This window comes from Cherax quadricarinatus, chromosome 38, assembly GCF_038502225.1.
Source record: "Cherax quadricarinatus isolate ZL_2023a chromosome 38, ASM3850222v1, whole genome shotgun sequence".
Lineage (NCBI taxonomy): Eukaryota > Metazoa > Arthropoda > Malacostraca > Decapoda > Parastacidae > Cherax > Cherax quadricarinatus.
Window position 1 is genome coordinate 23,788,403 of NC_091329.1, and position 13,569 is coordinate 23,801,971.

General features: G+C 41.3%; 1 protein-coding gene across 1 annotated transcript in view; it reads left to right on the forward strand.

Moving 5' to 3' along the window:
* Positions 1-2,958: 2,958 nt before the first annotated feature.
* LOC128692894 (vigilin) overlaps positions 2,959-13,569 on the forward strand; it is a gene marked incomplete at its 3' end in the record, with an annotated part of 135,212 nt that continues 124,601 nt past the window's right edge. The window contains 2 exon segments of the mRNA XM_070092184.1: positions 2,959-3,156; positions 4,038-4,122. Of these exon segments, the coding sequence (XP_069948285.1) occupies positions 3,103-3,156; positions 4,038-4,122 (139 nt within the window).

A 13,569-nucleotide genomic window follows, 5' to 3' on the forward strand; every position in this document is an offset into this window, starting at 1 on the left:
AACTCAAAATACTTGGGCTACTGTTGACAGCATCACAAAAATCCCGAATGCATCGTCTATGCTCAAGGTCACCTTCACCACTGTGAACATGGCTGCCACTGCTCTGAACGAAGGTCTTGCTGTATACTACTACTACATCAGTCCCACCTACATAGAAGCAGAGAGATTCCACTACATCCAACATTGCTGGAACTACTATTCTTATCTACACACCACCAAGGCATGTCCAGTAAAAGACAAGAAGTTCTGCACTACATGTGGTAGTGAGGGCCACACCTTTAGTTCCTGTACCGCCGCTGCTCCATCACAACCAGCATGTTTAAACTGCAAAAGCAACGATCACCATACTCTGGCAGCAAAATGTCCTACTAGAAAGGACATTATGAAGAAAACACAAGATGCAGCACAAAAAAATCATCTAACAAGTCACCAGCGTATGTCGCAATTGCAAAGTTGCAAGCAGATGCTACAAAATTACTTCAAGCCTCTACTCAACCCGCCTCCACCACCACCATCACTCCTCCAACATGTGACATAACAAAGATCCACTACTGTCTACTACATGTTCATATGCAGAACATGACTGTACCTGGATCCTTCAACACTACCATCAACAAGTTATTTGCCTTGAACAAAATGCCATCATTTACATTTCCAGCATCTCCACCTTCTGCAGAAATTCTCAAATTCACAAAGGACTTAGTCGCTACCTCTGCTGCAGTAGCTCCACCACCAACTAGTGATGTCACTCCAACAACGTCCAATGAGAAGCCTCCACCGCCACCACTCCTCATTGAAACCCACCAATCAGAAGCCTTGCCACCAGCAACATCTTCCTATTCGTCTACTGAAGTTGACAACGTATCTTCACTTCCACCTTCAACACCACTTAACAAGAAAGAAAAACCAGCACCAACAACACTATCTGACGACTCCCGACATGATAATGATGCAGATGAAGTTACTGTAAAATACTGTGAATGGATTGGAATCAACTTCTACACCACAGAAAATTATCCTCAAGATATGCTGTTTTCTGAACTTCATTCTCACCTCATCCAAAAGAAAGCCAAGTTCACTGTTGATTCTTTTTGCACAACTGATAAAATTGAACTTTGTGCTATTCTAAACCACATTGACGAACTACTAGAAGAAGATCCCCACTATCACCACTCGCTGACACGTCTAAATATGAGCCCTCTACAACATTTTAAACATCTTAAAAATGGAACTGAATTCAACTTTCCAATACACATCGTAAAACAACGCCACAACTCCAAGTAACCACCAAATCTCTATGAACTGACCAATCAACGATGAGCTCCTCCCTTGTCGCCTACAGCCACTTATCACCATCAAGTCGCAGTTATCTTCCATCCAGCAAGATGCAGTCAGCACCTGCAGAGTTCCTGTTGCTTTCTACATCGTCTTCGTCAGTGTTTCTTCAGGCTTAGCAGTTGGGTCTAGTCCTGACTCTTCTCTCTTCAACTCGAGACATTCCTCTCACTGTCTATTCTTCGCCCTGTCCCCACTTACCCCTCGCCCCTCGTGGGTCCTTACCTGTGAGTCTGTGTTGTTGTTGTTGTTTACCTAAAACACTTTCTTGATAGTTGTGACAGGACCCACAGGCATAACACTAGGCACAAAAATCTCTGACATTCCCTGTGTCCGGCTAAACCTACACAAAAATTCAACGTACATAAAAGGACCTAAAATCTAGAACACCCTACCTGAAAACTCTAGAACTTCAGACACAATCATTACTTTCAAAACTACTGTTAGAAAACATCTTGCCTCCCTGACACACCCCACTGTCAGCTTACTACATGAAAACCGCCTATTCTCTTGTATCATACACACACAAAAAACAACCTAGACCTCCCCTTGATATCTGTGATTCCCCACAATTCACACTTAAACTCACCCAATTGACTATAAACATAGAAAAACGTTATACAACTATTACCTAATGCATCTTAAACTAGTCATAAGTTTGCCTGTGATACTCCAATATAGGAGCTTCATTAGAGACTATGTATCGCACCAAAACAAAACCATTCACATTGCTAAATTTACAAACTGTAATGCAGTTACTTAGCCTTAATACCAACATGCTCCATAATCTGAATTAATGTTAGGCTGCCCGAAATGCCTAGTCATGGCCCTCTCTGTAATTATTATTTTATAATATGTAAACCACACAATATCCTGTAATATGTAAATCCCTGCACTGTAATCTTTATAGAGAATAAACTTGATTGATTGAAAGGGATGTAAATAGCGTGCTAAAAATATCTAGCTTAGGACATGCAGGAATGGATTTAAGTTGAAAAAAATTCAGATTCAGGAAGTATATAGGAAAGCACTGATTTGGTAATAGAGTTGTGGATGAGTGGAACAAACTCCCGAGTACCGTCATAGAAGCTAAGATGTGTAGTTTTAAAAATAGGTTAGATAAATACGTGAGTGGGTGTGGGTGGGTGTGAGTTGGACCTGACCAGCTTGTGCTGCTAGGTCAGTTGTCATGCTCCTTCCTTAGTGAATGGGACCTGACCTGACTACCTTAAGGCATTTGCTTAAGCCAGTGGGTGAATTGGACCTGCCTCGCATGGGCCAGTAGGCCTACTGCAGTGTTTCTTATGTTCTTATTAGTGTGACCCCCATACCTTATATTTCTGACCTTCATGAACCAACCCACCAATGGACCCCAATGGAAATAAGTCACTCGGTCTGACTTTTTTGGGTTATCCTAGGTTCTCTACACATATGCTGCTATGTATGATAATTCTATGTAACTGTATTTGTGTATACCTGAATAAACTTACTTACTTATTGATCCTTGCCTACCTGTGCTGTATTTAACATAAAAAAAAATTATTTTTTTGGTGGGAGATAGTTTCAAATGTTCTCATCCAGAAAAGATTCCATACTTCATTATCATTCAGTGGTATGTGATGGAATAACATAGTTCATCTTTTGACACAGGTTCATCATTGTTTTGTGCCTGGTAAGAAGTACAAGAAATTACAGGACCTAGAAATAAATACTGCTACCAAGATCCAAGTGCCCAACACAAATCAGAACTCTGAAGACATTATCATTATGGCGACCAGACAGAGTATGGAGAAAGCCATGCATCATACCCAACAAATTACTGTATGTATTTATTCATTGTTTGTTGCTGTATAATATATATTCATACTGCATGTTACTATATGATTATACAGAAGATGTACAGTAGCTTGATTTTTAGAGCATATCTTAAATGAAGTTCTGAAATTCATAAATGTTAATACAGTGATTCATTTTGAAACTAGGTATTTGCATGTAAAGTGTAAAGTACAGTACTGATACTGGATTCTGTTATGAAAACAGTGAAGTACTTGAAGTAACCTTGAAATGTTGAATTTGCATTCCTTTTGCTCTTTTAATGAAATAAACTGGCTCTTGTGTAGAATAATGTACATGGCTTAAATCATGTCATTACTAATGTGCAGTTTTTGGCCAGAGATATAATGTAAAGCTTTCCTAAGATTTTTCAAGGAGTTGTATAAAATGTATGTGCTAGACAAAGTTGCATGATGCAAACAAGTAGTGGAAAAATAAGAGAAAGAGAATGCAGTCACATAGGAAATGTTTATTGGAAATGTTGGATGTATGTCCTGTATTCCACTGTTGTTATTCTTATTTCATGTGTACAGCACATTCATATTTAAACATTTTAACTAAGTATACAGCTTTATAAAAATATAGAAACCCCCAAATAGTTGCATCCATTTATCTGTAGTACTTACAAAGAAAATATTACAGCACTTATACTTTGAAAGTGATCAATGTGCCTCTCAACATTCCACCACCAGGTGTTATGAAGAATGAGATCACTATTGCTGGAGAGCAGGAAAATGTACAGAATCTTCAGATGCTTAAAATAATTATCAGTTCCCTTTAATGCTCAATTTAAGCTTCTCAGATTTCTTAAATGAATTAGAAGCTTGCTAATGTGTCATAGAATGTCTTACAAGAATTTATAAATTTAGGAACAAAGGTGCCACAGGGTGTCATCACAGCAGTCAAGTACAAACACACCAGCTTTTTGGGACCCTCAGGATAAGCTGAGACAAGGTATGTTTTGTGTATTCTTGACAATTCTGAATTGTGTACTTAGTAGGGTAACTAGGTGAGTACAAATTGAAAGCGCATCTGTCTCTCACTCATCAGACAGAGGATCAAGCCTTGACCACATCTGGCACTAAATGGCTCATGTGGGAGTTAAAATGTTTCCATAGTAAATAATAATAATCGAACCCAGACCCTTGCCGTGTAAAGCAAGAGCTTTAACCACCAGGCTTGTCTTTCCTGGCTACACATGCACAGCAACACCAATTGTTTTCTGGTTTACATTTTAACTGTCACAATTTTCTTTATGCCATGTGTTTCCTTGTTATTGTTCTACATTCGGCTGTATTACCTGGAGTTTACCTGGAGAGAGTTTCGGGGGTCAACGCCCCCGCGGCCCGGTCTGTGACCAGGCCTCCTGGTGGATCAGCGCCTGATCAACCAGGCTGTTGCTGCTGGCTGCACGCAAACCAACGTACGAGCCACAGCCCGGCTGATCAGGAACTGACTTTAGGTGCTTGTCCAGTGCCAGCTTGAAGACTGCCAGGGGTCTGTTGGTAATCCCCCTTATGTGTGCTGGGAGGCAGTTGAACAGTCTCGGGCCCCTGACACTTATTGTATGGTCTCTTAACGTGCTAGTGACACCCCTGCTTTTCATTGGGGGGATGGTGCATCGTCTGCCAAGTCTTTTGCTTTCGTAGTGAGTGATTTTCGTGTGCAAGTTCGGTACTAGTCCCTCTAGGATTTTCCAGGTGTATATAATCATGTATCTCTCCCTCCTGCGTTCCAGGGAATACAGGTTTAGAAACCTCAAGCGCTCCCAGTAATTGAGGTGGTTTATCTCCGTTATGCGCGCCGTGAAAGTTCTCTGTACATTTTCTAGGTCGGCAATTTCACCTGCCTTGAAAGGTGCTGTTAGAGTGCAGCAATATTCCAGCCTAGATAGAACAAGTGACCTGAAGAGTGTCATCATGGGCTTGGCCTCCCTAGTTTTGAAGGTTCTCATTATCCATCCTGTCATTTTTCTAGCAGATGCGATTGATACAATGTTATGGTCCTTGAAGGTGAGATCCTCCGACATAATCACTCCCAGGTCTTTGACGTTGGTGGTTCGCTCTATTTTGTGGCCAGAATTTGTTTTGTACTCTGATGAAGATTTAATTTCCTCATGTTTACCATATCTGAGTAATTGAAATTTCTCATCGTTGAACTTCATATTGTTTTCTGCAGCCCACTGAAAGATTTGGTTGATGTCCGCCTGGAGCCTTGCAGTGTCTGCAATGGAAGACACTGTCATGCAGATTCGGGTGTCATCCGCAAAGGAAGACACGGTGCTGTGGCTGACATCCTTGTCTATGTCGGATATGAGGATGACGAACAAGATGGGAGCGAGTACTGTGCCTTGTGGAACAGAGCTTTTCACCGTAGCTGCCTCGGACTTTACTCTGTTGACGACTACTCTCTGTGTTCTATTAGTGAGGAAATTATAGATCCATCGACCGACTTTTCCTGTTATTCCTTTAGCGCGCATTTTGTGCGCTATTACGCCATGGTCACACTTGTCGAAGGCTTTTGCAAAGTCTGTATATATTACATCTGCATTCTTTTTGTCTTCTAGTGCATTTAGGACCTTGTCGTAGTGATCCAGTAGTTGAGACAGACAGGAGCGACCTGTTCTAAACCCATGTTGCCCTGGGTTGTGTAACTGATGGGTTTCTAGATGGGTGGTGATCTTGCTTCTTAGGACCCTTTCAAAGATTTTTATGATATGGGATGTTAGTGCTATTGGTCTGTAGTTCTTTGCTGTTGCTTTACTGCCCCCTTTGTGGAGTGGGGCTATGTCTGTTGTTTTTAGTAACTGAGGGACGACCCCCGTGTCCATGCTCCCTCTCCATAGGATGGAAAAGGCTCGTGATAGGGGCTTCTTGCAGTTCTTGATGAACACAGAGTTCCATGAGTCTGGCCCTGGGGCAGAGTGCATGGGCATGTCATTTATCGCCTGTTCGAAGTCATTTGGCGTCAGGATAACATCGGATAGGCTTGTGTTAATCAAATTTTGTGGCTCTCTCATAAAAAATTCATTTTGATCTTCGACTCTCAGTCTGGTTAGCGGCTTGCTAAAAACTGAGTCATATTGGGACTTGAGTAGCTCACTCATTTCCTTGCTGTCATCTGTGTAGGACCCATCTTGTTTAAGTAGGGGCCCAATACTGGACGTTGTTCTCGATTTTGATTTGGCATAGGAGAAGAAATACTTTGGGTTTCTTTCGATTTCATTTATAGCTTTTAGTTCTTCCCGCGATTCCTGACTCCTAAAGGATTCTTTTAGCTTAAGTTCGATGCTTGCTATTTCTCTGACCAGTGTCTCCCTGCGCATTTCAGATATATTGACCTCTTTTAGCCGCTCTGTTATTCTTTTCCGTCGCCTGTAAAGGGAGCGCCTGTCTCTTTCTATTTTACATCTACTCCTCCTTTTTCTTAGAGGAATAAGCCTTGTGCATACATCGAGTGCCACCGAGTTAATCTGTTCTAGGCATAAGTTTGGGTATGTGTTGCTTAGTATATCTTCCCAGCTTATATCGGTTAGGACTTGGTTTACTTGGTCCCACTTTATGTTTTTGTTATTGAAGTTGAATTTGGTGAATGCTCCCTCTTGACTAGTCTCATTTTGTCGGTCTGGGGCTCCACGCATACATGTCTGAACCTCAATTATGTTGTGATCTGAGTATATTGTTTTTGATATGGTGACATTTCTTATCAGATCATCATTGTTAGTGAAGATGAGGTCTAGTGTATTCTCCAGTCTAGTAGGCTCTATTATTTGCTGGTTTAAATTGAATTTTGTGCAGAGATTTAAAAGCTCGTGTGAGTGTGAGTTTTCATCAGAGCTGCCTCCTGGTGTTATTACTGCAACAATATTATTTGCTATATTCCTCCATTTTAGGTGCCTTAAGTTGAAATCCCCCAGAAGCAAGATGTTGGGTGCAGGAGCTGGAAGATTTTCCAGACAGTGGTCAATTTTTAACAGCTGTTCCTGGAATTGCTGGGATGTTGCATCCGGAGGCTTGTAGACTACCACAATGACTAGGTTTTGGTTCTCGACCTTTACTGCTAAAACTTCCACTACGTCATTTGAGGCATTAAGCAGTTCTGTGCAAACAAGTGACTCTGCAATGTACAGGCCAACCCCCCCCTTTTGCCTGTTCACTCTGTCACATCTGTATAGGTTGTAACCTGGGATCCATATTTCGTTGTCCAAGTGATCCTTTATGTGGGTCTCAGTGAAAGCCGCGAACATTGCCTTTGCCTCTGCAAGCAGTCCACGGATGAAAGGTATTTTGTTGTTTGTTGCTGGCTTTAGACCCTGTATATGTGCTGCTTCCTGAAATAATCCACCACCTTTCTACACCTTTCTTCATAAGTTTGGTAATTACTTGGCATTTTGAATTTTTAAACAAATGGTTCATGAAATCCTTTAATAAGTTTTTGGAAGATGGTTGGAATGTCTGGAAATTCATTAGAGGCTTTCCCACCATAATAGAATAACCCAAAGAAGAAACATGTTCATCGACACTCCTTCTTTATCTGTGTTTACAAGTAGCACATATAATACAGACATTCCACTGAACTGCAATCCTACCCATTCTTCATAATATGGTCACAGAACATTGCAACAGTATGTAGTAGTAACATGAAAAGCTCTTAATTTGATATATAATGTTACTGCCATAAAATTTTGTAATAAAATGGTCACTGTATCTATGACATCAAGTTGTGTGAATGGTTTACTATTATTATTATTATTATTATTATGACTTCTGTCATTGTTGATATTACCCACATAAATGAGTTGCAGTGGGAAGAAAGTCAAATTATTGGTTGTACAATTGCATTTTTGAATTTGGTAGTGTCTTATCAATCATGAAAATATTATACATAGAGAATGTAAAATATCCCTGTCTTCATCTTTCCATGTGTAGATTTATAAAATATATACTTAGTCATATTAAAAGTAAGAGAAATAAAAGACAAGATGAGCATACTCTGTTATATATTAATTCACAATTAAGGTGCTATTTATAATGGAACGAAACAGAATGACTTCGAGAGTGTTTAAATCTGTAGTGGAGGGAGGGCGGGGTAGGGGTCTGCCTAGGAAAAGTTGGAGGAAGGGGGCAAAGGAGGTTCTGTGTACAAGGGGCTTAGACTTCCAACAAGCATGCATGAGTGTATTTGATAGGAGTGAATGGAAACAAATGATTTTTAATACTGACATGCTCTTGGAGTGTGAGCTAAGTAACATTTATGGAGGGATTCAGGAAAACTGGCAGGCCGGACTTGAGTTCTGGAGATGGGAAGTACAGTGTCTGAAGGAGGGGTGTTAATGTTGCAGTTTTGTAAACTGTAGTGTAAAGCACCCTTCTGGAAAGACAGTGATGGAATGAATGATGAAAGTTTTTCTTTTTCGGGCCACCCTGCCTCGGTGGGAATCGGCTGATGTGTTAATAAAATTAATAATTATCACCTTATGATCAGAAATAATAATAATAATGCAAAAATTCCTACATAACTCAGGTAGAGTAATTATGTTCAGTCTTGCTGCTGCTGTTGCTCATGTTACACCAGATTGTTTGTCACTGTTACTTACATCATAACCTATTAAAATAGTTGGAGCAAAATAAACCACTCAGCTTCCTAGGCATACTCCACAGTTCCAATGGTCCTGCTCCCTAGATCTACTCCTCAATCCCCATGGTCTTGTTTCCTAAATCTGCTCCACTATCTCAGCTTCCTTACACCCATCATGGTCCCATTGCCTAGATCTCTTTCACAATCTCAGCTTCCTCACACACATGGTCGCACTCCCTAGATCTACTCCACAGTCCCAGCTTCCTCACACCCATCATAGTCCCTGTTACAACCCAGGAGTCCAAATGGCCTGTTATCCTGGGTGTAAAGGGAGCAAAATAAACACAGCAGAAAAGTTTTGACTTATATTATCCTTCACCAATTTAGAACAGCAATATGTACACTATGTGCACTAGTGCACTCCACGGTAAGCAAGGCAGAATAGAAGCCGCAAGAGAGCAGACCGTGCTTCAACCAGCTCTAGAATGGGAATGACAAGGGCAGACAGGAGAGTGGTACCCACATAACCTCTGCAATTGCCAAAACCATCTTCTTATTGGCTGGAACCTGGTTACTAGTTGAACGACGGGGCCCCATTGTCAACTCTTAGTCACCTGGTTCTCTGGTTGGGGGAGATAGCCTGTAAATGAGGGTGTGTACATGTGCCGAATAAAGGTTACGTACTCTTTGCATGCCACACCCCCACCCCGAGAAGGTCCCATTATTTTGTGCCACCATGGCACAAAATAATGGGACCACCTTTCCTCTCAACCATCCAACTCTTAGATAGAGCTCAGCTTTTCTCATGACAAAAAGCCAAACCCTAAACTCAAAGCGAGACAGCAAACAGTCGGGCTAGCTTAGGTCCAAGACACAGGCGGACGGTAGCCCGTATCCCCTCACTAAAAAAAAAAAAAACCCACCAGGGGATAAAAAAAAGAGCTTGGAAGGGGTTACCACAAGTAACCTAACATCCTAACCTAATATATATTTGAATAATATAGTTAGACTCTAGATAAAGAGTCTGCCAACATATTTTCTTTGCCGGCAATATATTTAATTCTGAGAGAGTAAGGTTGCAGTCTTAAAGCCCAATGCATGAGCCTTGTGTTGTGGTTCTTCATGGCTTGGAGATATACTAGAGGATTGTGATCACTGTAGACGGTAACCACCTGCGATGTCTGGCCCACATAAACATCGAAATGCTCCAAAGCCAATACCAGCACGAGGGCTTCTTTTTCAATGGTAGAGTAATCCCTCTGATGCAGCTGGAACTTGGCTGAGAAGTAGGCTACAGGCTGCAACTCCTCGTTCTCGTTTTGCAATAGTACTGCCCCAACCCCAGACTCGCAAGCATCAACCTGTAATGAAAAAGGTTTGGAGACAAAAGAATGGGTGCAGTACACAATAATCTTTTTGCTTTATCAAAAGCATTTTGACATTCTGGGGTCCAATTAAAGGGAACTTTGTGACTGGTAAGAGGGGCTACAATATCTGAGAAATTCTTACAGAATCTTCTGTGAAATCCTATCATGCCTAGGAAACGTTGAAGAGATTTCCTATCATGAGGAACTGGATAATCTTTAATGGCAAGAACTTGAGCAAGTTTAGGGGCAACTTTACCACTACCTACTTCATGGCCTAGAAAAGTAACAGTGGCCTGGCCAAAGGAAGACTTAGATAAATTAACAGTTAAATGGGAACTCTGAAAGGTCTCAAAAAGAGCCTTAAGTCTAAATTGGTGTTGATCCCAAGTATCAGACACCACAACAATGTCATCCAGGTATGCTGCCATGCCTTCAAGTCCTTTAATAGCCTGATGGATAAGTTTCTGGAATGAAGAGGGGGAGTTTTTCATTCCGAAGGGGGTAACTGTATATTGATAATGACCTCCTGGAATTACGAAGGCAGAGATTTCCTTCGCCTTATCCGTTAAAGGTACCTGATAGTAACCTTTAAGGAGATCTAACTTGGACACAAAAGTAGCCTTACCCACAAAGTCGATTACATCATCCAGACGAGGAAGAGGGTAAGCATCTGTGATTGTGACCTCATTCACCTTACGGTAGTCTGTACACATACGAAACCCTCCATCAGCTTTTTTAACAAGGATGCATGGTGAAGCCCATGGACTAGATGACTCCTCCACTAAACCATGCTTTAACAGAAATTCTACTTCCTGCTGAAGTAGCCTCTGCTTTTCAGGATTAGCTCTGTAGGGGGAGAGTTTAATAGGTTTAGAGTTTCCCACATCTACATCATGATAACCTAACGTACATTTTTTCAGCACATCCGAAAAAATATTAGGGTATGACTGTAGAAGCTCAGTTAAACTTGTTGCTTGCGTTTCAGATAGTCCCTCCATTAAAGAGCTAGGGTCCTTAACCCTTTGAGGGTCGACAGGCCCTCTCCGAAACTCGTTCTCAGGGTCGGCCAAATTTCAAAAAAAAAAAAAAATTATTTTTTCTTATGAAAAAATAGAGTATTTTTTCTAAACATTATAGGCTAAACAAAAAAATTTTAACGTCAATACTTACCGAGATATGGAGGTGTGAAATTTGCCAAAATTGAACAACATATGGTAACATCGCCGACTGCCGTCACCCGGTATTTTTCTATTTACTTTTTTATGTACTATTTTCAATTTTTTTTTCAATTTTTCTTTTTCTGAGTAACTTTTATGGCCTCTGAGGCCAACATGATCAGTATTTTGTAAGTTATTTCTTTTTCAATACTACACAATAAGGGCGTAAACACTGTTGTCATTATTTTGTTTACAGAAAATATTTACACAAACAAACAATATGAAATGTTGTTTATTACTATTTTTCTATATTTTATATACACATATACAGTCACAGGACATGTTTCTAGAAGTTCTGCAGCCTGTGGAACTCTTTGAAACATGGTGTCATGCACAGTGGAGTTTTGCACTCCTCACACATAAAACGAGTGTCTCTGCCTTGTCGTGGGCGTTTTTTTGTATGTGAACAGACGTAACACCTCTTCTGAGCCTTTTTCTTCAAAGCAGTAGCAGGCAGTTTTACCAGGAAGTGATCACCATGCTTCAGACGAGCAGGTAGTTGTTGATAATTTGGTGGGCGGTCAATTGCAGGTGCATTTCCTTGGTACTTGAATACTATTTGTCTGATGACAGACAAACAGAATTCGCCGTACTGTGGTTTGTTTCTGGTGCTCATCTTATACATATTATAAGCATTGAGCATGGAAATGTCCAGAAGATGGAAAAACAGTTTGATGTACCACTTATAACTCTTGCGAACACAATCAGCAAACCCAATCTGCATGTCACATTTGTCCACTGAATGCATGTTGAAGGTGTAATCAATCACAGCTGCAGGTTTTAGAATGGGTTCATTTCTCTCTCTATGCTGCCTGCCACTGTCTGCCATTTCATTAGGGTGAATTGATGACAACAGTGTGACATCTCGTTTGTCATGCCACCGAAATGCCATGATGTCATTGGCAGCAAACGCCTGCACCTCACCTCTGCGAGTGCCAGCATCAAACCTGGGCATATGTTTTCGATTTGCACGCACTGTGCCACACACATCTGTCATGTTCACTCGCAAAAAATCACTGAGTGAGGGGCTTGTGTACCAGTTATCTGTATATAATATATGCCCCTTACCAAGGTATGGTTCTATCATTGTTCGAACCACATCACCTGAGATGACCAATAACTTCCTGGTATTTTGCAATGTATAACTTCCAGTGTACACAATAATATCCAATACCAGACCACTGTAACAATCACAAAGCACAAACAACTTTATAACAAAGCGTTTCCTCTTGCTTGGTATGTACTGCTTGAAAGAGAGTCTTCCTTTGAACAGAATCAAAGACTCGTCAATTACAAGCTTCCTGAAGGGATAAAAATGAGTACTGAATTTCTGTTTCAGATACACAAACACATTCCTAATCTTATATAACCTGTCAGTTCTGTCAGGCCTGGTTTTATCTGAGAAGTGAAGCATACGTAACATTAGCACAAATCGATTCACTGGCATTATATCACTGAAACCTGGTGTTGCAATCAGGGGGTCTGTTGACCAGTATGATTTCACTTTGTGCTTATACACATGTGGCATAAGCATTATTGTGGCAAAGAAAAGATACATCTCAGCCACAGTTGCCTCCTTCCATTGGTGTAGACGTGATTTTGGTGAAAGTATTGTGTTTGCCATGGTGTACTCGTAGTATGTGTTGCTTTCCATGACAATACTTTTCATCAGTGGTTCGTCAAAGAATAACTCGAAACATTCCAGTTCAGTGGCATTGTTCCCAAGTGCACAAGATGGCCGTATTCCACTTTGGCTGCCATCAAACTGGTGGGGATTTGGAACAAAATTGACAGCTTCCTGCCAATCCCAGGTGCGGTCTGCTGGTGGGTACTGGACAATGACAGGTGGTTGTGGTTGTGGAGGTTGTGGTTGTGGAGGTTGTGGTTGTGGAGGCTGGTGTGGTGGGGGAGTGGGGGATGGTGGCCTTTGTTCTAGATCAGCTGAGGCAGCGGCGTGGCTGGCAGCGTGGGTGGCAGCATGGCCCACTGCTGGTGCCTCACCGCCGGCACCACTACCACCACGCACATTTTCCATCCCAATTGCAACAGTATCTTCGTCATTTTCACTGTCTGTTCCTGTTGTACAGCCACGGGATGTACTCCGAGATACACTCCTTCCCCTTGGTATAACATATGGCACACTTCCAGAGCGCATATATCGTCGTATATACTGACGCTTCACTGGGGAATATTGCACTTCACTATCACTACTGGAACTAGTTTGAAGAGCTTGTAGTTCA